The sequence below is a fragment of the Pezoporus occidentalis genome, unplaced genomic scaffold (genome assembly GCF_034315485.1).
Source record: "Pezoporus occidentalis ecotype Australia unplaced genomic scaffold, CSIRO_AGI_Poc_V1 ctg56, whole genome shotgun sequence".
In the NCBI taxonomy this organism is placed as follows: domain Eukaryota; kingdom Metazoa; phylum Chordata; class Aves; order Psittaciformes; family Psittacidae; genus Pezoporus; species Pezoporus occidentalis.
The window spans coordinates 807,298-833,861 of record NW_026915899.1 but is presented as its reverse complement, the minus strand read 5'-3'; the positions used below and the strand labels follow the sequence as shown (position 1 = coordinate 833,861).

General features: G+C 38.8%; 1 protein-coding gene and 1 long non-coding RNA gene across 2 annotated transcripts in view; one reads left to right on the top strand and one right to left on the bottom strand.

The window, feature by feature from the left end:
* Positions 1-26,564, bottom strand: part of PRKAR2B (protein kinase cAMP-dependent type II regulatory subunit beta) — an 87,059-nt gene that overhangs the window by 13,153 nt on the left and 47,342 nt on the right. The window contains exons 3-4 of the mRNA XM_062638285.1: positions 7,362-7,414; positions 6,137-6,220 (exon numbers count right to left, since the gene is read on the bottom strand). Of these exons, the coding sequence (XP_062494269.1) occupies positions 6,137-6,220; positions 7,362-7,414 (137 nt within the window). The remainder of the gene's footprint in view (positions 1-6,136; positions 6,221-7,361; positions 7,415-26,564) is intronic.
* Positions 1,439-26,069, top strand: LOC134173854 (uncharacterized). Its single transcript, XR_009968416.1, has 3 exons — positions 1,439-2,086; positions 16,806-16,877; positions 18,966-26,069. It is a non-coding gene; the product is annotated as an uncharacterized LOC134173854 (long non-coding RNA).

The following is a 26,564-nucleotide window of genomic DNA, read 5'->3' as shown; positions in this document are numbered from 1 at the left end:
TAAATGAACTCTGCTAGTACAGCTCTTTTGCCTACTCAGGTCAGTCAGAATCAGAGACTACAACTAGAAGTATAAACCGAACAGGACCAGGGGATGGTTTCAAGCACTGACATGATACAGTCTGGGCTGGTTTGCTATTGGTGCAGTTACTAGCACAGGTGGTAGAGCTTTGGTTTGTGCCAACTGCCACTCCTCCTGACAAGCCCTGGTCATGGTTTGGAGGAATGCCTAAGCCAGAGCTTCTTCCCACAAAAGGTAAAACCACCCTGGTTAACTGCTTGGTTTGGTGGGCTTAGAAGGAGAGGAGAGTGCAAGACAGTTTAGTTTTATTTATGTATGTATGTATGTCATACTGCAGTGCATGGCCTCAGGGACAGAGAATGACCTCTGATCTAGTTTGCTGTTAACCAATTACTGAACTGCATAAAGGTGACAAGAATGAAAAATGTCAAAATAAATCTACTGCAGTCAGTCAAACTCTGCCTTTGGGCATCCTTATTAATTCACCGACAAACAAAATATGTATTTCTGGTCAATCAAATGACATTTTTCCTGTAATTAAAGTCTTCAAAATACTGAGGAATAAGGAAACATTTAATATGAAGGGCATGTGACTACAACTGATAACTAGTAAAAACAAACCAGTTAGCAGGTAGGTATTCTTAGTCACAAAGATAGGTATTCTTTAGTCTGTGAATCCACAGTTCTTCTATTGCCCCTGAGTTCATAAACCACTTTATTAATTAATGCTCATTATGATATTAAGAAGGTAATGAAGCAGACAGAATAGTAGAGTAGGAAGTAGGGAAAGAAAAAAAAAGGCTTGACAGAAATAGTTAGCAAAAGATAGGTAGGGAAGCCACAGGAAGAAAAGGAAATTCTTAATCAACAAGTCAGGACCTTGGAGAGGAAGAGTCAATTACAGAACTCATGTTACAGGCCTTCGCATTTTTTTTCAGGAAAAAAATCATGTACATATATTCCCCTGAAACTCCAAAATGAGTGTCAGCAGCACCATTGATCCAATTCAGAATGTTTAGCTCCACTGTGTAATATCCATTTGTAAACTAATCAAAAGGCATTTAATTCTTCACTATCAAATAGTCTTATTTGTATTTCAATGTATAATCAATATTTTCAAGTAATAATATTTTCCTTGAGAATATACCTTAACCTAACTTCACACAGCTCAATGTTAAGTTAGTATTCTGCCTCTCCACTATCATGCACATGCCCATCAGTCAGACTCAGTAGCACTTTTTGTATTTTGTAACTAGTCCTCTGAGCAAGTTGGCTGATTCTTTCTGGCTGTTGGCTAGAAAAAGAGTAGAAATAATTCAGAGTTGCAAATAGTTTCCAAAATTCTTCAGCCATATGGTATATGGTATATGGTATATATTCAGCATATGGTGCCACGAAGGCACCATACACTGGGCAGTCCTTTTGCAGAACATCTTCAGTAACTGATTATAGAATCATTGAATCATTCGGGTCAGAAAAGACCCTTAAGATCACTGAGTTCAACCATTAACCTAGCATTGCCAAGTCCACCACTAAACCACATCCCTAGGCGCCACATGTACATGTCTTTTAAATGCCTCCAGGGACAGCAACTCAACCACTTCCCTGGGCACCCTCTTCCAATGCTTGACAACACTTTCCATGAAGAATTTTTAACTCACATCTAATCTGAACCTCCTGTGGTACAACTTGAGGCTGTTTCTTCTTGTCCTATCACATGTTACTTGGGAGAAGAGATCAGCCACCTTCTCTCTCCATCCTCCTTTCTGGCAGTTCTAGATAAGGTCCCCCAAGCCTTCTCTTCTCCAGGCTAAACAACCCCAGTTCCCTCAGCCACTCCTCATAAGACTTTTGCTCTAGGCCCTTTGCCATTCTTGTTGCTCTTCTTCGGACCTGCTCCAGCATGTCAATATCTCTCTTGTAAGAGGGGCCCAAAACTGAACACAGTATTCAAGGTCGGCCTCAGCAGTGACGAGTACAGGAGGATGACCATTTCCTTAGTCCCGCTGGCCACAATCTGATGCAATAGACAAGGTGGAGAGAATCCCCATTTCATAGACCTGATGTAAGTATTAATTTTACTTTACAGAAAAACAGATGATTAAGTGCAGATCTATTTTTTTTGGGAACCCATTAGTTTGCAAAGAACTTTGTGCCACTGAAAAGGGTAGTGCATTAACTGGTCAGGCATTCTGGGCTCACTCATATATAGATAGATCTACCTATCTATGTATTCCCATTAATTGCTCCAGCATCTGTAGTCCTAATTCTTTACCAATATTTTTAAGAACGTAAGGGCATTATTAGAATCTTCTGTTGTAGCACTTTTCAAGGGATGCTTTGGCCCTGAGTATGAGTCCACTATTCATAAAATATATTTGCATTATGCTTTCTTTCATCTTCCAGTTAATCAACTAGAATTGATTAATCAATATTTGTTTACTCTTATAATAATTCTCCAGGTGCATGAGTGGCAATATGCCCAGAAATTGTTCTTGCATATTTGTGAAGAACATGTATAATTTATTACCTTTTAGAAGAGGTTCAAGACCTATCTGAAACATTCTGTAAAGCACTAGCAGGGCAATGGTCTCCAAAATAACATTTCCCTGAAAGAGAACAGATTATCTAACACTGCCTCTGATTTTTTGCGAGAAATAAGGATGAAAACTTTAACTGCAGGGGTGTGACACAGCTTTGATGCTACCAGTCCCTTGAGCCACCCTGTTATTCTGATAATAGGTTCATCAGTTTTTTTAACTGCTGGCCATAACAGCCAAACCAAATAGCCTGTTGTTAATTAGTCCCTGTATAAGTTTCTTCTTAAAAGACAAAACCAAAAGCATAACTTCTCTAAACTGCATTGTAAAAAGGAAGAGTAGAAGGCTGTGTTGGCCACTAGGTGAGATGCTGATGCTGCTGCTCCTCTCAGTGATGGAACAGTTGTTAGGCTGAACAAAGACAAATTCCAGTAACAGAGACTTGGGGCTTATCCTCAGTAACAGCCCAAGGCATCTGATTATCATCTTGTTTTATCCTTGCCGGCTTATACAAAGGGAAATCGGAGGGGAAAGAGGACATACAGCTTCTGATTCCATTGCCAGTAACCTCCAGCATCTGGAGAATGAAAACCGTATCGTGCTTTGTGCATGCATGTACGGCAAGCAGTTTGGCACACTGTATCAGTCCTGCTCCTGGTTTAATGATAACCTTATCTTATCCTTCCATTCAAATTAAACCACAGTGTGTTAGGGTGGGATAAATTTTTAAGAAAACGTGGCCTCCATTTAACATCACATACCGAAGGCAAGTCTGATCGTGCCTTAAGACATGTTATACTGTATTTGAGAGTAGTGTCCTATCTAGGAATAGCGTTTGCTAAAAGGCCATCATCGAAAAGCTATTAAGCACTTGACATTGTCTCTTCCCCTTCAACTCACTGACTTCTGAAATAATGTTTTTCATACACAGAACTACAGCAGAAAGAGGCTGAAGATAAATGGAAGGGAAATAAAAGTGGAAGTGAGAGATGCTATCAATACACAGCTTGACTTTTGTTCCAGAGACTTTTAGCACCTGAAGATACTATCTCTCTCCAAGATCATGGACTTTCTTTGCTAATACATCAGAGAGGAAACTGCAGCAGCTGATACCATGTGTGCTTGTGCTACAGGGTGGAGAGGCAGAGGTGAGAAAGAGAGCTGGGACAGGAACATTTAAATTACTGCAACTACACTGGTAGAGCTCAAGTCACTGCCTAGCAGTAGAACAAGAAGGAGGAACGGGAGAAGTCCCCTGGGGAACTAGAGATCTTCGTTCCACAGAGGAGCAAGCCAGACTGAAGAAGGCTACCTTTTAATATCCTTGCTATCTCCAGAGCTCAGGACCTTTCCAATGCATTTTATGAGCAACACTATTATAACGAAAAACTAGGAGCAGACTTCAAGGCATTGGATTGAAGAGCTACACAAAGGGAGGACTGAGCTAAGAAGTCTGCTGAACACCTGTAACAGACCATGGGAAATGTTAGCAATTACAAGTAACTGATTGAGAAGCAAAATTAAAAAAAGAAGTTCAAAACATTAAGCGTATACGGTATTGAGACAGCAGCACAGTCCTGAGAAGACATCCGCTAACATGGGAAGTAAACCCTTAGTATTACTTGGAAGAGTTACAGAATCATAGAACCATAGAATAGTTAGGATTGGAAAGGACCTTAAGATCATCTAGTTCCAATCCCCCTGCCATGGGCAGGGACGCCTCACACCTAACCATGTCACCCAAGATTCCATCCAACCTGGCCTTTAACACTGGCCAGGGATGGAGCATTCACAACTTCCTTGGGCAACCCATTCCAGTGCCTCACCACCCTCACAGTAAAGAACTTCTTCCTTATATCTAACCTAACCTTCCCCTGTTTAAGTTTGAACCACTCTGGAACAGTTTAATGCTCTATGCCCACACAAGATTACAAAGCAAACAGATCCCTTTCCTGCAGACCAAGGGGCTGATGACTATTGAGAGATTGAGTTTTCAGTGGAAGCAAAAGCAGATCACATCCAGAGGACTGATACTGTAAGAAGATATTACCAAGAAACCATGTAAAGCAAAAATCGGGAAAGCAGTACCTCAAAATTAACATCATGGCACACTCTAGAAACACACAGCATTTAGATCCATTGGGTCACAGGGTTCATAGGAGAGAAATGCTCAGAGGCTCACCAAGAGGGGTCTGCCAACATGCCATTGGCAGGCTAATGTAACAATGGTACAGAAAAGAGGAAGACAGGACACAGAGACAAAAAAAGGAAAATACACAAAAAAGCAATTTCATATCCAGAGCAGATGCCCATAAACCATTTTGTATCCCTGAAATTATGTAGAAAAATAATCAGGGAATGGAAGAGCCAAATTTTTGGGTGATTTTAGCTTGAATAAGTATAATAAAGCAGCTAATTAGCTACTCATTAAACAGACAGCATGAGGGAGGAAATCATCTGTCAGGATCCCTAGTGTCCCAAGGTGAACACATATTAGCACCTACATTAAGACTTTTGATGCCCTCCTATAGTTCTAATGGCAGGGTTCTGCAAAGCTGGGGGTGTCTGGGTCGCTACTCCTCAGGGCCTCTCTGGGAACAGGTAAGCAGGGCTAGGACTCAGCCTTTGTGCAGACAAAAGCAGGAGCTGGAAACCCTGCAGCATGAATTAACACACCTTCTCTGTAACAGCACCTGACTTCCAAGCAGAGCTCCAGGCTGGTCATTCCATTAGCTCCCTCTTGAATCACATTTAACCTTTTTGTTCTCATGCTTAAAATTCTGCATAATTATTTCCCTTTCCCCCATGCTCCCGCCCCTGACAGCACTGAATCAATTCTCTTGGGAAAGCATTTGCTGTGCTCTGAGTCATTCCAACCTCGGTATGCAGATTTTGATTGACACACTTGCCTTTTTCCTTAAACAGCCCTGTGCTTCTTTAGTAGCATTATCACCTTTGTCTGATCCAGATCACTCATTCACTGCATTTCGGCTTTCTTAAAAGCCCATAATTGTTTTATAGGCAATAGAAGGAAATTATCTGTGCAGAAAAAAAAATATCTGTAGTGGTTTTACAGTATCTGTATCAAGTAAAATAATAATGTAAACACCTCACCACTGCCTTTCTCTTTCCCTCTATTTCATAACTTGGTTGTTCAATTACATCTATCGATAAACTGTAGGCTTTGGGGATAATTTTAGGTTTTGATGGAGCACTCAGCACACTTTTGGAGGATGAAAAGTAACCAGTAGAAACATCTTAAACATTGCAGTTAACTGATGAGTTTATATTCAATGCACAGCAACAAGATTTAAAGTAAGAAAATACAATACTTTACAATCAAATTAATGTATACATTCATATTAACGTGCTTCAAGACTATCATTCATGGTGGTGAATGAAAGTCATATATATGACATCAGTTATAAAAATAGCAATTTTGGAGTTTATGAAATGGTCAAGAAAGCATACTTAAGGGCTTCGAAAAGTCAAATCTGTAAACTTCTATTCAAAAGTTCAAGAGAATTAATTCTTAGCAGCACTGGCAAATGGGTTCATTACAAAGAATTTCTTACCGGATCTAGGTTCTTGAAAAGAAGAATGTCCTTGCATGCCTCCTGCAGTCTGTTTCGTTGATCATCTGTTTTAGGGTGAATAATCTGAGGGATATAATAGAAAAACCTTTAATGTGGTTATCATACAGCAACACTAGCTGAAGGACTGAGCTAATTCAGCTAACTAGGCATTTTACCCAATACTTTGGCCCTGCTTCATAGCACTTTCATTTTATAACCTTTAATATTTAAATAAAACACTCAACGATAATATTATATCACCATAGCATTAGCAAATGAAGCACTGCTGTATTTAAGCTAATAAGATCTTTACATTTGTAGAATCCAGTTCATTTCTGCAAGACATTCTGGATACCTTAATGTCAACTTTTGCTGCATAAACATTACTCTACTACTCTCTAATTATATTTGGAGCGTGCATGTTTTATAAAAAGCACCACTGTTACATTTAGCCATTTCCATGACTACCTCCCAAAGACTACTTTGTGAAATAGGATCTGTGTTAAATTTATCTCAGAAGTTTCAGTGAGTAAACAACAGAATCAGCACTATCCAAACGAGACAGAGATCTATTAAATTAACAGTGTCTGGTTAATGTGAATATCAGCCAAGTTGAACTCATGCTTAAAAGATATGCTAGGTTTCAAAGCTGTGATACTACAGGATATTCTTTTTGGCAGTTTTACATGCCAGAAACAAGGTAGAATATAAACATTTAGACTTGTCTTGAAAGTCATACTTATGCTATTTCGTATTAAAAGTTATGTAAATGCCTTTAAAAGGGTGACATAAGTAAAAGAAATAAATATAGGTAGTTATTGCATTGTACATCTGAAAATCTTAGCAATTGTATAATTTACCTTTTTTTTTTTCTGCCGTATGAAAAATAGTAGAATAATGAGGAAATTATTGCAAGATTATAAGGACACCAAGTAAGTACTTTTAGGAGCAGGTGCTCTCTGGCCAAACAACTGCACAAAAATGTTTCATTAACAGACCACATATCAAAGGTGTGCTGATTTAGAATAGTACTTACATCACATCCTACACGGGTGACTATTACAGAGGATTTTTACATGTTCCTTCAAAACCCCAAGAGATTATTAAAGTATATTATAAAAAATGCTTCTGGAAAGGAATGGTAAGGCTGGTTACATTTTTCTGCCTAAATTTAATGCCCAAGAACTGATAAAAAAATAAGTATTTGACTCAAAGCATTAAATACCCTTGATTCTGCATCATCATCTTCCTCATCAGGATTGTAAGCTTCCGCACACACTGAAATAATAGCAATAAAAATGTATAAAATTAATTCAAAGTACAATAATATTGCACATGATTTACAGAACAGAAAATGCATTGTATGGCACAGTAGCAATATGCAGTAATGTAACACAGTAAAGAATAACAGAAGATACTGCTGACAGGTTCCATAGCAGGTCATTTCTAAACTGCTGGTGAAACAAAGCTACTTGTAACTTTGTGTATTCGTACATCATTTTTGACCATGTTTTCAGTGCTTTAAAATACCTCTAACGTACTTACAGATTTGTCACCTAACCTGTTCCAAGTGATCTTACCATTCTATCAGATTTTTCTTTTCTGATATCTAAACTAACAATTTCTTGTTAGAATTTAAGCTACCCATACTGGATGCAGGATCAGATCATTCCCTTCATCTGTGTTCAGCTCAAGGTGGTTTTGCATTATGAGGTTTTGGCTTTTTCTGTTTGGTTGGCTGGTTTGGGTTTGTTTTTTTTGCAGACTCAAAAACTTTTCTTCCCTACCTGTCTTTTACTTTCTAGAGTAACTAATTCTGGTTCTTCTTTTTTTCTTTTCTTTACAAGTCATGTTTTTCAGCCCTCTGCCTACCCTCACTGCCATTCCCTGAACTCCCTCCAATTATCTTTATTGAAGTGGAATGCTCAAAACTTGACCCGGTACTTGAGCTGAGCAGAGTACCAAGTACAACAGATTAATTACTTCATACATTTTGGGGGCTTTATGTCTTTTTCATGCATCCAGACCTTCTTCACAACAGCTTGATTATGTTTATCCATGTAATATTCATGACTTACATATTGTTCTCAAAACCCACTGCTTAACCAGCTGTCTTGTGTCCTGTATATGGCTATTCTGCATGTAGAACCATGCACTTACACCTATGAAATATTACCTTATTCCCCAAGCCATTTCTCAAATGTGTCAAGATAATTTTCAAATCTAATCCTGTCCTCTGGCATCCTTCCAATCCATTCTCAGCTTTGTGACAATGGCAAATTCAATAAGCATACTCTCTAATACATAATCCAATTACTACTGAAAAACCAGAACAGTGTCTAAAATAAATTTTTGTGAAACAAACACACAGATGACAGTGAGACTGCAATAGCTGCTTCAGGGTTACCTTATCCAACCAGTTTTGTAGCTATATCCCAAACTTACATTAAGACACTGCTTGATGTTCCCTAGATTGTTAATAGGACAGTCTTATGAGACAGCATTTGGAAGTTTCCTAAAGTGAAAATGTAGGACAATTGCTCCTTTTCTTTCATCCCTGAATTTTAATCTCTTGTTACAGGGTATTAGATAGTTCCAACAAACCTGTGCTGATTGCTGTTTGCTGCTTTCCTCCAAGTACTTAAAAAATGTTTGAATATTTGTCTGTAATTTCTTTATGAACAAAAATGATCTGTAAATCGGTGATAGGCCTCTTCCCTCTGCCGCTTCCCTGCCCTTTTAAGGATCAGGTTTTCTATTTTTCCAGGGTGTTTTTTTTCTACTCTCTCTCATTTTTCTTCTTCAAATTCTCAATGGTAATTGCTAATGGGGCTGAGACTGATTTAGCCAATTCTTCCAGTTTCCAAGTATAGTATGTCTCAGGCACAGCTAACCTCGAAACACTGAACACATTAAGTACTCCCTGATTTGTCCTTTCTCTGTTTTAGACCAAGTTTTCCATATACACTTAATACCACTAGTAGAGACTGATGTGCTTCTGTTAAGCAGTAGAGCATCACTTTCCTGGAACGTGCTCTTACCAGAAATATACCTCCAGAATAATTTCTGTTACTCCTCATGGTTTGGGGATTTTTTTGTACACAGTCTTTTCTTGTTCACATATTTGGCCTTGCTGTCTTTGATTATTTCTTTTTTCTCTACATCTTTTGCTATTCTTTTGCCCTTGTTCTGAGTAATCCAAACAAATTTTCTACATTGTTCCTTCTTCTGCTTGATATAAAAGAGGTGCTTATATTTTATCCAGATTTGGTTTACTATGCTTTTTGTCCTTGTGTGCTGTCTCAATTTGCAATTTGCATTTTTTTATCTTTATATTTTTTGAGGAACAACCAATTCCTTTTTTCTCCAGATTCCTTTCCAAAGGGATTAAGCCCACAATCCTCTCATATCTCCATTTTGTTTTTCTGATTCTTTTACTCAACTTCTTCCCCTTCCTGAAATCTGTAAGCTTTGTCATGACAGAGTAATTCTCACTCAATCGCCTTTCCTTTACCTATTCTTGAACAGTTTCTTCCTTAGAGTTGGTATTAAATAGAATAGCTTCCCCTTCAATTGCTTTTGCCACTGCCTCAAAATTTGGTTAAGTACATAGCAGAACACATTGGGCAGTTGGTGTTCTCATTTTTGGTTTCCAAGAGATAACTGATTAATTAAAACCTCCCATCATCCCCATCCCCTGTATTCTGCCCATAAATATCCCCACTGACCTGGTCTGTTTGTGCAATGCCTGCATAGTGATGGAGCTCATAAGCTTTTCCCCTTTTAATACTACTCATAAAGCATCAGTATAATAAACTCCCTCTACATCTGGATCACAGCAGAAGCGTCTGAACCCAATACACAGTAGCAACAGTCTCTTCCTCCTCCCTATCCTCCCCCTGCGTCTTTGCTATGCTAGTTCAACCACACCGTTGCTCACTGATTAAGATTTCAGGTCTTCTTGTTTATGCCCCATATTTCCTGTATTATTATACAAACAACTTCTAAAGTAGTGAACAGGTAGACTGATTAACCTCCTCATTACCTATCCAAGTAAGACAATTTCATGGCAAAGTGTGCCATTGCACATATGATGCAGAGTCCCAGAGAAAATCTTGGTCCTCACCATATCAAGCACCCAGTACTCAGTAAAAGGTCAACTTTAAAAAACTTAGCATTTTCAAAAACTTAAAGAAACTTGATACAAGTCCCTCTGGAGCTGACTAAAAGATTCCTATCAAGCTTACTAGGAACTGGATTTGGTCCCACATATGCCCACAAAAGGAAGTCTGCAATCTGTTGAACATCTATAACATTTTACATCTACATAAACAAAATGTTCCAAATTACTGTTTTAGGGTACTATCGTTACTTCAGTCTTGTTTGAAATAAACCTATGGGGATTTTATTTAAATAGCAACAATAGTAACATGCCAAAAAAGCACCATAACCCATCTATCTACTCTGTTTCAGCTGGTATCAGCCTCTGTGCCGTAGTCCGTGTACGTGTACATGGGAGGCAACAAATCTGGATAACAATACAGACTGAGTGTATGAATAGTCTGTTTCAACCTGAGGTATAGTTACATCCTGTCCTTACCGCCAATAAAACCTCTACATAAGAAAATATATATATATATATATATATAGAGAGAGAGAGAGAGAGAGAGACACACAAAACAGGAATTTAATGGCACCGATACTCTTATCCCAGAACTGATAGGTCTCAGAGAGCCTGGCTGAACATTTAACAGTCTTCCAGACCACACAAAAGAAACTGAATTTAGCCTTATCCAGGCCCATCATGAATCATCTTACCAGTCCCTTTCAAATGGTCTGAAGGATCAGTCCAGAGAGAGAACGCTCCTGAGGTCTTTTGTGTCAACTAGTGTATCTGCTCTAGCTTCACTCTTCTCTGCTAGAAGGTCATTTCAGTCTCATTCAGCAGGTGCCTTTGTTAAGCATTTCTTCACTGATTACAGACAATATATTTAAGAATTGCAGCTTCTCTTGGCTAGTGCCCATCTGCCCAAATTTTAAAATTATTCATTCTTATGTTCATCTGTGATGAGAAACTCTCCTGGTCACAATTTGGTACTTATTATGCCTTGGCTTATCTTTCTGCCATAATCAAGGATGAATCTTTCATTTGGGTCACAACTTAAAAGATTATACCAATGCTGTGGCTCTGCTGTTTCAAATACGGAATTTCCTTTCCTTCATTGCTTATTTCAGTAGCCTGTCTCACAGTCTAGTAACATATTAATTCCTAAGTGCATACCCCTAGATGTCACTTGGAAAAAATTGCTAACATCTTACGTCTGTTCTTGAAATATGACAATTCTTCTGACATTACTGCAGTCCACTGAATTTCATGACATGAACATCGGGGTTTGGCACATGAGAATCCCAATAGCATAAAACGTCTAAAACTAAATGATATGCCTCTTATGTACACAACCACACCTGCAGAAGTCATCTGGATTCCAATTGCAGTCAATGGAGAGAAACTGGAACATTTACAAAGTGATTCATCTGACCTGTAGGACATGTCCAGATTAACATAAGATTAATTAAAAATGTGACTAACTGGCTGAGATAAATCCTTCCCTCTTGAGATGAGTCCTGTTAGTTATAACAAGCTGCAGGACTGGTTCTCCCACTTCTCCGTTTAGTTCATGTTTCTTGAAAAATAAAGAAATTCATCATCAGATGATGATGACAGCTTTTTCGTGCAACAGCACGCTTTCTTCATTCATTTTGTACATTCTAGGGAGACAGTCTGTGGTCCCCATCTCTTTTGTCTAAGGCAGACATTCACTATTTTGAACCATTCCACTGTCGGTGGCTGCATACTCAGTGTTCAGTATTCTACTTTTCTACCTCTCCAGCTCATTCCACACTCACAATGATACACAGTACATGGTGACTTTATTAAGCTAAAATGGCCTGCCACATTTTGCTGTATGTCACTGCTGAATGCAATACTCACATCATTGTCCAAAAGGCAGTCCCAATACCATTCTTAGGGATCTGTTTCATCCCATGTGTAATTATGGCATTAAAAAATAGTGATGCAAACACTGTACATTTTTTTCCATAGGTTGCTAAACTCAGTGAAGTGAAACTATTTTTATTCAGTTTTTCCAACTGAAGGTTACGTTTCACAAATAATTATCCAAAAGATGTATAAAACCAAGCCCAAATACATCAATACAATGTATTTGTAGCAAAAATCTGAATTGTCAAAGGCAGTCCATTATTAAAATACACATGCAATGAAAACTGCATACAGCACTGGATGGATTGCTTTGTCAGCAAAGCTTTTACAATTTCTAATTCATCACTCCAAGTAAAGTAATTTTTCTAGTTTTCAGCAAGTAAATATGTTTGATATTCAAAATCAGGAATACAGTCACTTCAGATGCAAATTAATTCTAAAATGAAAATTAACATTTAGTAATTGTAAAATCACAAAAAATGTTAGTCATGCTCTATCTATTCCCTTAATGTATAAGGAAATAAGAAGCTATAAATAATTAAATGAATGAAAATTCATGTATCATCATGAAATAACCTCTTACATGTAAAACATGGCAGGAAAACCAACCAATATGTGCATATCCTTTCCAAAACACAGAACCCCCAATTCATAATGCATATTACAGAGAACTTTACAAGAGAAAAAGAGCTGTGGAAATATCTCAGCATCCCATTCAGGACAAATCAAGACTACAGTCTTGGCAGCATAGCAATCAGGCTGGAGTGTGAAAACAGACTGTCTCGAGCCAGTGCAGCTACACCAGCAAGCCACACATCCCTACAAATATCCCTAACTACAACCATTACTCATTAACCCATCCCCTCATACAGCAAGAATGCAATTTCCCTGGTTTAGCATACAAAAATTGCTAAGGTAACTTAACAGCAGCGTGAGATTTCCTGCAGTTCCTATCACTGCAGGAGGAACCAGAAGAAAACCCTGCACCCCACAATCCCGATTTCATAGTTTTTATTTAAACAAAAGCTACCGTGACGGTAGCAATGAGAAATTACTGCTCATGGTCTCTGATGCTTGCAGTTATCAAGTTCCATATTATTCCTAGATCTAGTTTTGACTGGACCACATGGAAAATGAGATTGAGGAGCTGTAAGTAAACATAAGAACTTAAAAACAACCCAGAGAAAGGAGATCAACTTTCTCCTCTGAGTGCACAATGAGATGAGATAAAAGTTATCTGATTTTACATGTGATCTAATAAGGCAAAACTGACTTGCTCTGCACTGCTGAGATCCACCATTTGGGCAAAACCCCAAGGAGTTAAGTTTACTTTATATGCAAGCTAGTTTGGAACAAAGCATGATCACTGGGATCCTCATTTCCCATGATACCGTCAAAAAGAAGGCATCTGTGAAACCCCTACGCCTGACAGGGTCACTAAACTGAAACTTTAAACTTTATTTATGCATATTTATGCAAATTAATATACAGAATGCCTGATAACTTGCAATTCTATGTTATTACTATTTTAGAGACATAGAGAATTTACATTACAAATGCTATCCAAACTGGAATAAAAGTATGTATGCTCAGAAAAAAAAATCTGGCAATCACAGAGACATGAATATTCTTGAGATTTCCTTGCATACAAACCAAAAATTGAAGAAATTCGCCTCCAATATACCAGATTTATGGGGTTACAACTTTTGAGTGGCCCACTACCTAACGCAAATCATTAAATGCCCAGGACATCAGCCTAAAAATCCAAGGCTGGATAAAATTCAGGCAGCTTATTTCCTTTTAATTATCAGGAAGGTGGCCTTCAGTACATTAGGTGGGGACTGACTGAATCAGAGTCTTGGGACCACTGCCAAACAGTGTGTTTCAAGATCAGCTGCTCATGAAGGAGAGTCACCTACTTTCATTTTCTGTGCATACACTGAAATTCTCCAAAGACTGCCAGGTAGACATGATCACATACCAGATATCAGGTTTTTACTCAGCTGTGCAGCTCAATGGCAAAACCTTTTGCCAGAGTTGGAAGTCCTTACTCAGCATGTACCACATGCTCATAAGGCTCACACAACCAACTCTTCTGCAGTCTTTTCTCTTGTCCATCTGCTACCAATGCTATTTCTAATTAGCCACACTCCCAGATACTTCCTCCAGCATTTCTAAATAACATGAAATGCCTAATATAAGATGTAGCATTCTGAATGAGGTCCATGCCAGCAGTGATTCATAGAGCCTCCCAAGGATTCTCCTTTGAAAAGTCTACATGGTGTTCATTTGTGTTTCACCAATCCTCACATCGAAACAGGGATTTCATCAAGACTGAACTGAACACTATGAAAGCGCATTTGAAGAAACACAATGGCCCACACTGGACTGTTTGGATAACTTTATCCCAGTTGAGTTAGTTATGTGTGGTACCTTGCAGAAGTTCCTTAATGTTACTTTGTATATCACAGTGAAAATTGTGATGTTAGATCACAGTTACTTCCTGCACTCCAGAGTCCAAAACACTCTGCATCACAGCTAGTACACTCATTGCTGGGTCAAAGATACATGCTCTTCCCTGAAATCATAGGAGTTTGAATTGCTAAACAAGCTTCTCCACAGAAAGAGTATGTTCGAAATTCACCGCAAGTAGCTGAAAGTTACTTTTAAGTATGGAACCAGAAAAGGGCTTTAACAGGATTTCCTTGAGGACTTACATAGTACTGAGTCCTCTTTCTAGTCCTATTTCAGTTATTTTCATTATTGTGTAACTTGTCAAGATGGAGCTAAAAAACCAGGCAGGCTTCTGGCTGATGGCAGAAGACAGTTTTGTTTGGCTTCTCAGGAAATGCTTTGACTTCATCTATCTGGCTAGTGATAACCAGCACAAACACATATTACAGTGTATACAACACTGCAGGTAGATAGTAAATAGTAAAATCGTTACAAAAGTAAGATGTATTTCCACTAGAAGACCTTGCCAGTATATACCATCTACTATACTACTTACTTTATAAGCTTCTCTAATACAGCATATGGAGTAGCATAGCATACAGCAACATACTCTGATGTTGACTTGTATAACCTTCTGTTCTCATTCTCATAAGGATCCAAGCAGTTCACAATGCTCCAGTATGTTATTTGGGACATATCTGAAATATGCATAAATATTTGACTAAGTCTGAGCAGACACAGAGCTCTCTGCATACATTTCAACTTCATACTTGCTAATACTGCAGCATAAAACCAGAACTGCACCCAGCTCTTTCTCCCATATTTCATACTTCATAGCCATCAATCAGATTTTTTTTCCTTATTATTGAAAAGTCAGCATTAGAAAGACCTTGGAGAGAGTACATTATTATCCCACTGGAAAAGTTATCCCTTACATAGAAAGTGAGCAAACATAAACGGCAGCTATTGAGAAAACAAATTCTGAACAATGCAACCTAATCATACAATCGTAGAATAGAATCATGGAATAGTTGGGGTTGGAAAGGACCTTAAGATCATCAAGTCCCAACCCCCCTGCCATGGGCAGGGATACTTCACATTAAACCGTATCACCCAAGGCCTCGTTCAACCTGGTGTTGAACACTGCCAGGGATGGAGCATTCACAACCTCCTTGGGCAACCCATTCCAGTGCCTCACCACCCTCACAGGAAAGAATTTTCTCCTTATATCCAATCTAAACTTCCCCTGTTTCAGTTTTAACCCGTTACCCCTTGTCCTGTCACTACAGTCTCTAATGAAGAGTCCATCCCCCGCATCCCTATAGGCCCCCTTCAGATACTGGAAGACTGCTAGGAGGTCTCCATGCAGCCTTCTCTTCTCCAGGCTGAACAGCCCCAACTTCCTCAGCCTGTCTTCATAGGGGAGGTGTTCCAGTCCCCTGATCATCCTCATAGCCCTCCTCTGGACTTGTTCCAACAGTTCCATGTCCTTTTTATGTTGAGGACACCAGAACTGCACACAATACTCCAGGTGAGGTCTCACAAGAGCAGAGTAGAGGGGCAGGATCACCTCCTTTGACCTGCTGGTCACGCTCCTTTTGATGCAGCCCAGGATACGGTTGGCTTTCTGGGCTGCAAGCGCACACTGAAGCCGGCTCATGTTCAGTTTCTCATCAACCATCACCGCCAAGTCCTTCTCCGCAGGGCTGCTCTGAATCTCTTCTCTGCCCAACCTGTAGCTGTGCCTGGGATTGCTCCGACAAATCTTTTTGCCTATTTTGTATCTGTTTTATACAATCAGATTTAATATTGCTTTACATCAAAATATTTTTAAGGATTCTAAATAAGCTTCAAATACTAAACAGCTCTGAAACCTGATTTGATACAAACATTTTAAGAATTGAATCTACAACTGTTCATCTCAAGCGCCTACACCCCGAGATGTACATATATGCATTTTTAAAATACTAACACAGTAAAGAAATCAGGATTGAAGTTGAGCCCAGGAAGAAGTGGGGGGAGGGGGAAAGGTGTTTTAAGATTTAATTTCTCATTATCCTACTCTAATTCGATCTCAATGAAATGAGAAATGAACTCAAAGTTCATTTCCCCAAGTCAAGTCTATTTTGCCCATGATGGTATTTGCTGAGTGATCTCCCTCTCCTTATCTCAAGCCATGAGCCTTTCATCATATTTTTGTCTCCCCCTATCCAGTTGAAGACGGGGAGTGATAGACCAGCTTGGTGGGCAGCTGGCCTCCAGCCAGCATCAACCCACAACAGTAAGGTAAGTAAGGACATACAGAAGGGGAAGAAGTGAAAGACACTCTTTTCCATTGCACTCTAACTAATGTACTGGAGGAGAGGGAATACCTCTGCCTTGTAATGGAGCACTTGGAAAATCAGGACTAGAATTGAAATAAAAAGCATAAGAAACACAGAATTCAAGAGAGGAAAATAAACAGCAGAACTCAGGTCTGCCAGAAGGTCACCAGGTAAAACAGCCACCACCACCCTGATTTAGCTGGGTGAGAAGGAGGGAAAGGAGAAGGACTAGTGTTACAGATCTGCAGAGTAATGAAATTAGAAAAAGAACATGGCTCTACAGAACCACGTATTTATGGCTATTTTATATGCTGGTGTTTTAAAGACTAACACAAGATCTTGATAGCTAAAGGAAGGATGTAGTAAGTGAAAGAAAACAGGATTGACATGAAAAGACAATAATCACTGATGATAGGCATGTAAAGATACAAAAGGATTCAAGAAAACAGAAAAAGTAAATTAAAGGCAGACAAGAGAAGGTGACTTCCAAGCCAAAGACTCACTGGAAAGAATGACTGTAGAGAGGTTAGGGACAAAGCCAAAATTACTGGTTCTGACAAGCTTGTCTCAGTGTCCTGATAACTGAACTGAGTTGACCAAGACAAAGTAAAAACCTGCCAATAGCAGTATGATCAATCATCAAGCAAAACAAGGAAGGCAGAGATAATACTAAATCTAGAATACTCCTAGTAACCTGTGAAATGATGTCTATTACAAACGCTCCTCAGAGGCTTGTGTCAAAACCAGTGGGGTTTTCCCACATATGGGGTAGACTTGGTTTAGGCAGCTAGGGGTGTGCAAAATTCAACCTCAACAGGGTTCACAGAAAACCCTGCATCCTTTTGGGATTCAGAATACCAAGGTGAGGACTGGCACATAAAAAGAGGCAGAGTCCTCCTTTTAAAAAAATGGTTGCTATAGCAAATTTACCTGTTAAAAGACAGCTATGGGACCAAGGGAAAGAAGCTTAAACCCACCTTTCCCCATTTTCCAAAAGTGCCCTACATTCTACACTGCAAAATACTCTGTTAATGAGATGCTCTTCATTCCTCCTGGGCACATGCTGTTAAGGAAAATTAAATGAGGTAATAAGCTAAAGGAGCTTGTCTCCTGTAATTTTAGCATGCTGATTTTAGGTATGCTGGCTTTGTTCGAATGCGTAAGTCATGTTCACATAATGTACATCAGAAATATGAAAAACCAAATTTATTAAACAGGTTCCAGATAAAACAGGAAGACAGGGAGATGAAAAACATGGAAAATATTTCTGCCAAGTTTTGAAAAGGTTGATTTTGAACATCTGGTTTCTCAATAATTCCAGAAAATCCATTTAAGACTTTTTGCTGACAGGATCCTCTTTAGATAGCCAAAGGAAGTTTAGAAGACAAGTCATAACTATGAAATAATATATGCTGGTTTACTTTTTCATAGTCAGACTATAAACTATTGTTATGAAGTAATACTGGTACTACATACTAAGGTAAGAAAGCAATCACCCAACATAGCAATCACTACATACTCACCCATATCTGTAATGGTGCAGCCAACTATAAGAAGCCAAAAAATAGACTACAAATATCTTTCCAAGAACTGGAACTGTAATCACCCTGAAAACAGGGATTACCACAGTTGTATTCCTCAATAACAGAAGTTGTCCATAACTGTGACTACTTAACACTCAACAAGAAAGAAGGCATCAAGGTCTTTAAGAGAACCAGTTAATGTAAGACAGGAAAAAAAAATCACAAAAGAAAACATCTACAAACCTCCATTCAGTCAGCTAATGAGTTACTTCTACTTGGAACTAGTATTTCTCAGAAAGTCGTTAGCCAAAGGTAAATGCAGACAGTGTACTCAACTGAAAAAAAACACACATCTTTATTCCCAGCTTTCTAACCACCCTCCACCCCTCCCACACATACATATTTGGTACCATTATGAACTGAATATTACTATACTCAAGAGATAAATGGGTGAACACACAAACTGTTGTGAATCTACTCTTCCCTGCATGCCGTTAAATCAGTTTTATTTCTTCTTCTGTTTATAGATCTCAGAGATGCCCACAGTGCTGTTTCACTCCCCTATTATAAGATGATGCAGAATGGCTAGATGAGGTGTCAACAACTCATGTGGGACATTCCAAGTTGTATTACTCTGCTGGTTACCACCGCTTAACTCCATTTTCTCAGCACCTACTTAAAACCACACTGAACTGAAGAGAAGCCGGCTAAAAATGAAAAACTACATAATGCTTGCAGGAGAAGATCATTAGTGAATCCCTGGCAACATGACCTCAAATAGTCTCAGAATGTTAAGACAGTTGTTTTGGACTTCCCAGTCCAGACCCAAATGGCTGTGGTGACAAAAGCATGCTTATCCACCTGCAGCTGACCAAGAAAGACTGTGCTCTTTCCTCTTAATGATGAAAGGATCCATGCATGAATGGCTTCCAGAGTTCTGCAACAAATCTCTAATAACGGTCTTGGAAAAAGCTGACTGCATCTCCACAACTACTTTACTGCTGTATTCCAGTCCCTGTTCTGCAGAGTTCTTTGTTTTACACAATCCTCAACTAGTCTCTTGTCTCAATATCCAGGATCTCCACTGGGATCAGCTCTCATGTTCCCACACACAACCACAAACTACAATGTTTCAGCAGAAAATTAAACTCTCAAACAGCAGCAGAAAGCTGGTGACTGCAAATACAGCAACTTTCTCAGCAACTGCACCCATACCAGAAAACTTCTCAATAAAAGCAGACTTGCCATTCAAAAAGCTAAACATAAAAGTCACGTTTCTAACTCGGTTTCCTCTTCATCAGCTATACATGCAAAACAGGTCCATACTTTCAGGGAAACAATATACTAATGAAATTTTTACTGAACAGAAGGGAGAAAAGATCTATTTTTACTCTTTGAGAGAAGTAGTAATAACACTCGCTCCCTCTGTAAACTACAAGGAGGGGGAAATAAAGATCCTAACCTGAGACAGACGCACTTACTGAAACCAATATCCTAGGAAATCATGTATCCCAGGTGACCACTTCTCAGAAGAGCTCCTAGGATTATAGCACAAGTTAAACAAAAAGCTAACATCTCACTTTGCTGGGTGCTAGAGTTCAGGCTTACAGTTCAGGCTTTTTCTCCAGGGAAAGGAATTACCTACAGATGCTCTTCAGCAACAGCTCTGTAAAATACCAAAGGAGAATAAATGAACCCTTAGGATAAAGCAGAGGCATCTAGTTTCTTCAGCCAAAACAGTCATTTGTAACAGAATGTTCTTTTAGAGATAAAACTTAGAATAATCAAGGCCACAGAGAAAGGTGAAGGAACCCCAAGGAAATCGTATTCTTTCATAAATGTCCTGTGTTTAAGCAGCAGTGCTAAAGACCTTCATGATTTAATTTTTGCAGAGTTCCCTAGACAACAATATTCACATTATCTGTAGTTCTATGTTGTTCTCCTGATGCCATTAATTACCTGGCAAGGGATGTCTGAATGGTTATCAAAAAGAGCAACTACAGAACTGCTTTAGAGAGTGCACAGGCAAGATCAAGGCTTTTCTGTTGCCACTGAGTAAAGGAAACATCTGATGTCCCTGTTCTTGAAGATGGGTGGAAAAACTAGAGATTTTGCACATTTTGGAATGGTCCTGTCACAAGGAAAGTGTTGCAGAACCTGAAGAATAATGGTCTGCTTGCTGTGCAGATTTATCACAGAAGACAACAATGAAGCCAGAACTGGAAGTAAAATCTAATGTGAAATATCACAAAAATTCAGCACACCCCTTGTCAAAGGAGACACTGACGCTTAACAGTTGACCAGCAGGTAAACCATTGACTTACTATAAACTAGAATTCATGTTCTGAAGTCAACAACTGATAACATGAACTTTATAGTCTGTGATGATACAAGATTTAACTTATAAATGTACAAAGAAATCAGTAATATGGAGTAACTGAAAAGTCTGGTTAATAGTGGGATTACAGAGGAATAATTATTAAAATCCAGAAAAAAATATTTCCAAATGCTTAACATTAGCAGCATGTACCTTCAGCATGCTGGTGAAGACTGAAGGAACTGCAAACAGACAAATGCATAAAAGAAAAAAAAAGCTATTGATTGTAGCCCTGAGCATATTATTGGTGTTTATGTCCCAATGCCCCTAACAGATTTGAGCCCACATCCTGAAGCGAGATACAGATCTACCTCCTTCCCAATTAAGCAGTTGAACTGAGGCATCCAGTACTAGTGCTGGTTAAAATAAACAGAGAAAACTAGGTCCTCACTGTTTACATCAAGAATCCAACAATCCATCAGGGGCAATGAATGACCATTGCTCTTACAATACTCACAGATCATTTTCCCTCTTCTGGAATAAGACGCATTTCCAACTGAACACTACTACCACCCCCCAAAGAAAGTGCCCAAGAGAACATTAACTTTCATATCAACATTCATATCCTAGGGACTGTACCACAGCACCAAGGTGCTACGATTATTTCTGGTGTTGAGGCATCAATGATGAGGCTGCAACAACATAGTACTTTAACAAGTTAAATTCACTTTCTTGAGCTTTCTTGAACAAAGCGCTGTGTGTTAACTACTGAGAACAAAACGTCACTTCTACAGAGGTATCCCCAGCTGGTGCCAAGGGATCTGACAGAACTATAAATCACACAGTTGCTGGACTGGAGAAAACTGATACATGCTTAATGTCTTGGTGTGCATTTGGTAAGCCAGTCCTGTGGAGTCAGTAGCAACACACAAGCTTCATCCATGCCACAGGTCAGTGGTAACTCTACGGGCCCCGCTGGTCTTGTCTTTTTCAGGACAAACCTGGAGAAAGAGACAGGCAACTCCCTGAGGAGTCATCCTAGGAGCAGTATCCCAATCAGTTTGGTTCCAGGGGTGCACAGTGTGGTGCTGATCCCTAGCAATGACCAAGAGGCTCACTGCAACCTCAGACACCTGAGCCAGATGAGGCCTTCACAGCTTTCTCAGCTCTACTCCTGCGCAACCCGGGCACCTAACCCCTTCACTCACTAAATTTAAAAGAACAGCAAACAGAGCACTCAGGAATACATCGCTTTCACTCAGGAATACATCACTTTCTAAGTAATAAAAATACTTCACATATGGATCAAAGATGAAATTCAAACCTTCCGAGTCTCACAGCAATAGATATAAATTATAAAGACATTACTGCTTTCAAAAAAAATGAACAGGATACAGAATAATCAACCGTGCAGAAGAAAATCTGCCTAAGCAGAAGTGGTTCATCTCTGTAGAGTGGCTGGAGGAGCAAACATGCCCCTGAGCATCTTACAGTTCATGCTGTAACGCACTCCTCCCTCTGAGGATAACGGAGGGTTGGGCAAGGAGTCCCTACAGGTACAGCTAAGGGAAAATAATGATGTGATCTGCAGTGAGGAGAAGTATGCATACTGACACTGTCAATGTTCATTTAGAGTATCACCCACTGAAAGACTCAATTATTTATTGATGATAAGAAAACTGTTCAAAATAGGCATGAATTCCTACTGTTACACCCAGCATGAAAAGACCTCTCATAGTTTCTTTTATTCTTTCTCAAGAACAGTTCAGTGTAAAGTGTTTGCTATTACACTGTCACCACTGAAAATCTAATGACTTAGAAAAGGCACAGTACAAGAAGGAAGATAAAAAAGTTCAGTGGGCTACTAAGCAAAGGAAATTTTAAGGCCTTCCAGATCATATAAACCCATTTGTAACTCATCAGCATACTACACTGACCTTGAAAATTTCATAGTTCAAAAAAATCAGTTAAAATTTGGTTTAAAAAAACAGTGTAAGTATTACCACTGGTTTCAATAGGCACAACCAAAGACCCTCAGAACATTTTTAGGCCCTCATGAGGATAAACATTATTAATGTAATACACCTGTAAGGATTAAGTCAGGTAATAACTATAGGACTTCATAAGAATTAGAGACACCTCATAAAAGCACAGTACAAACAGCATGGATAGCCTGTAGGATCTAGAGAATGGCAGATACACCACATAGAGAGCAAACGCTCCCTCATGCTGGTGCATCTTTCCCCCACAGTCTCCAGCCATTCATTATACCTGCATAAATGTAATAGAAAAGGCGTAACAGGGTGCTTTCAAGACCTGAGAGAAGACAGCAGCTCGTGGTTCAGGGTTTCCACTCCCTCATCCACTACCCAACAACTCTGTGCCTTCAGTTCTCCATTGTGAACAACAAACTTCTAAAGTTTAACAGACATAAGGGCATAGTGTAAAATGCTTATGTTTAATACATTTTTAGAAGGCAGGGAACCACTGCTGAACACACTACACTTACAGGCTCTTGTTCTAATCTTCATCATGATGTTTATAATAATATATTGTGAGAAGCACAAAAGAGATCATACAAATAAAATTTGGTTTCTCAAGGTTTCTCAAGGAAGCAAAGATTAAAAGACTTGGAAGTAAAAAGAATGCTCTAAAGCCTAACAAGAAAGTTTTCCAGTCACCAGTTTTGTTGGCTGCAGACAGAAATTAAAATTTTAACTTACATTCCCTAATATTCATGTCAGACATAAAGGAAAATAGCATACAGTTCCTAAACTATGTTTGTGGCTGTACCAATGACTCAGATGGAAAACAGAACTGTAAGTCTTCATTGGACATGATCCTCCACAAAAATAAGAGGACAATATGAAGAAGCAAACAGTCGTGCCACTCCCACTTAATTTTGCATGGAACACAAAATAGGCATTATTATTTAACCTATAGTATGCAGATGAAAAAAAACAAAGTTCTGCTAATAAGCATTTCTTTATTAAAGAAATGTACATGGATATCCCAGACAGCTGGGAACAAAGACCTTCCATTAATCCAGCCAGCCCACAGTTACGTTATTCCCTTCTGTTAAACCATTTACACATGTTCTACCCACTTGCATCAATGGGCAATTTCATACTCTAATCATTAAAGTGTTATCTTCAGAAGAAAGGATAGTGGTAGTTTTAACTTTGCAAGCATGAAAACAATGCAAGGAAAAAAAATGGGTTTCATTAAAAAAAGAGTATTTATTAAAAATGGCAACATGGGGATGTAAATGCAGAGTTACTGCTGGTACCACTCACACGATAAATGCGCTAAGAAACATGGAAGTTAGACGTGACTGCGACTGGCCTATAAATAGTCACAATTCCAATTGCTCATAATTCTTTGAAAATGATCCATTAGTCACATGTTCTGATTGAGCCCTGCATGATAAGTGTGAACTGAAAAGAAATGCCCCTGAAATTTGCTTCCTCTCTTGAACAATACCACCACCTGCCACCTCAGTCTCCATCTGAAGACCTTCACTCTTGCTGAAACCAGCCAGAGATACTTCGCACTTTCTAAAAATAAGGTCTAGAACTGAATACCTCAGCTTCATAAATTCATGATAGAAAACATAACTCCATCAGTTTTAACTTCTGGTAAACAAGTTTTTTTCTACTTAATAATTCAACCTTAACGGGGAGCTTTTAATCATAAATTTTAAAGCTATTTTGTCACATATCTGGTCATTAAACTAAAATCACGTAACACAGAAACTGATTTTGCTTCAGCTGTGAAAATGTCACAGATATTGAAAGAACTCTGCTCAAACTCCAAACAAGAATTACATTTGGGTCAGAGACAAGCCACAAAAAATTACTCCTAAAAATTATCTGCCAGAAATTCATGGGTATGTCAGAATTATGGGTATCACTGGCACTTTCTATAACCATATTTATGTAAGCCCAGTTACCTAAAGAGTTGTTTAATAGAATAAACACATTCTGAAACACAATAAACTACTTTTTATGAAAACTAAGGCTGGTACATTCCCTCTAGAAAAAAACTGTAATTCAAATCAGCATTTCAAATAAATGTCAGTGCACAATAACACAATTTCAAATGGTTTTATCCCCAATTTGATCACCAAAATAGTATAAAAATAATAATAAAAAAATAATTGGTAAATCATTGCCACAGCAACTGTCAGAGAAACCCAGTTAGCATCCCTGTAACCTTGTCTGCTCTTTCAGAATGAAAGAAATTTAAAATGCAATGCAAACAATAGCAACTGAATAAAAATAAAAGAAAAAAGTGAATGTCTACCTGCCACAGGAGATGAATGAATATTACTTTGAAGACAACAAAATTAGGATTCCACAAGAAATACTGAGAAAAAAAACACATAAGCAATTCTACTGAGGAAGTAAGAATACATAAATGAACAATAGTATGTGACAAAACGTATTACAGCTTTCAGGCAAATTTAACAAATACAATTATTGTCTTCTGTCTATTATTAAATATTTTTCCAAGTAATTTCTTTTGCAATGAAATAGTGAACATACCCCATGTTCCACTTAAAGCAAGTCTCTACACTAACAGTTACACACTATGTAAATATTCCACTAGATTTACCTAATTTAAAAAGCTAGAAAACATAAAACATAAGGTTGTGTGCCATGCCTGTAATGTGTGCACACATGCCATAAAAACTGTACAATTCACTATTATACAGTTAGAAGAGAAGCATACGTATGAGCAAGTACATCCAAATGTGCACACACACACTAGTCCTTTCTCTACTTCATACACTCTCCTCCATCCTCAGACACAGAGTATTTTGAGACTGCCATGGGCTGAGAACAATAGAAAACAATTACACAATTATTTCATTTCTAACCTTTTAGTTATTCAAGACACCATTTACACTGCTGCTCTGTAACATCACAAGAGCCTGAGCTGTAATTCCCAGTGATCTAAGGTACAGTCCCACGTACACTTGTTTATGATCTCCAGTGTGTCATGACCAGCTAAATGTACTTGTGAATTCAATTAACTCCTTTTCATGTAAGTTTGTCAGCTTTCCGTTCTATGTCAGGTGACAGCAATATTCCATCTTTATGGGGGCCAGAGCATCTACAGGAATACATTTATTCCTGTTACTTTAAATCTACACATATTCTTGACCATTCCACAGTCAAGTTGTGTTGAGGAAGTTTCAAGCAACTGGCATCCAGAGTTAGGTTTGAGGATACCGTGAGTTGCATGACCGCATCAGCAAGTATAGAGCATTAACATAGCGATACACACGGTTAACACCTATCAGACTGCAGCAAACCACTCTCTAATAGCAGTCTTTGTCTTCTTTATGTAGCACATGTATTTTAATTTTCCTTCCTTTTGAGACCAGGTTCTCGCAGAGATAGGAATGAGGAACAGTGCAGGAAACGAGGGTGTCTCACCCAACAAGCACTGCTGCCGGGCACTTGGTGGTAGGCGTACCACGAAGGATTTGAAACCCCACTTAACTCTTTCTTTTTGACTGCCTCAAGTACAGGCTTCCTACTCTCCTCTTCTAGGCCCTTAACAATCCCGTGTATCAGCTACTGTCACTCTGTGTAGCTAACTCCTGTCTGCTTTGCTACTGTGACAGCTGCCTGACCAGTTCTTCAAAACCCCATTTAGTATTTTTCCACACAATCATTTACACATGGGTGCAAGAAGTAGGAAGCATTTGATGGTGGAAAAGCCTTGGACTTGTGCTTTGACAACTTTGTTTAAACAACTAAGAAGCACACCCTGCCGCTCATGGCATCCTGCTTCCTAT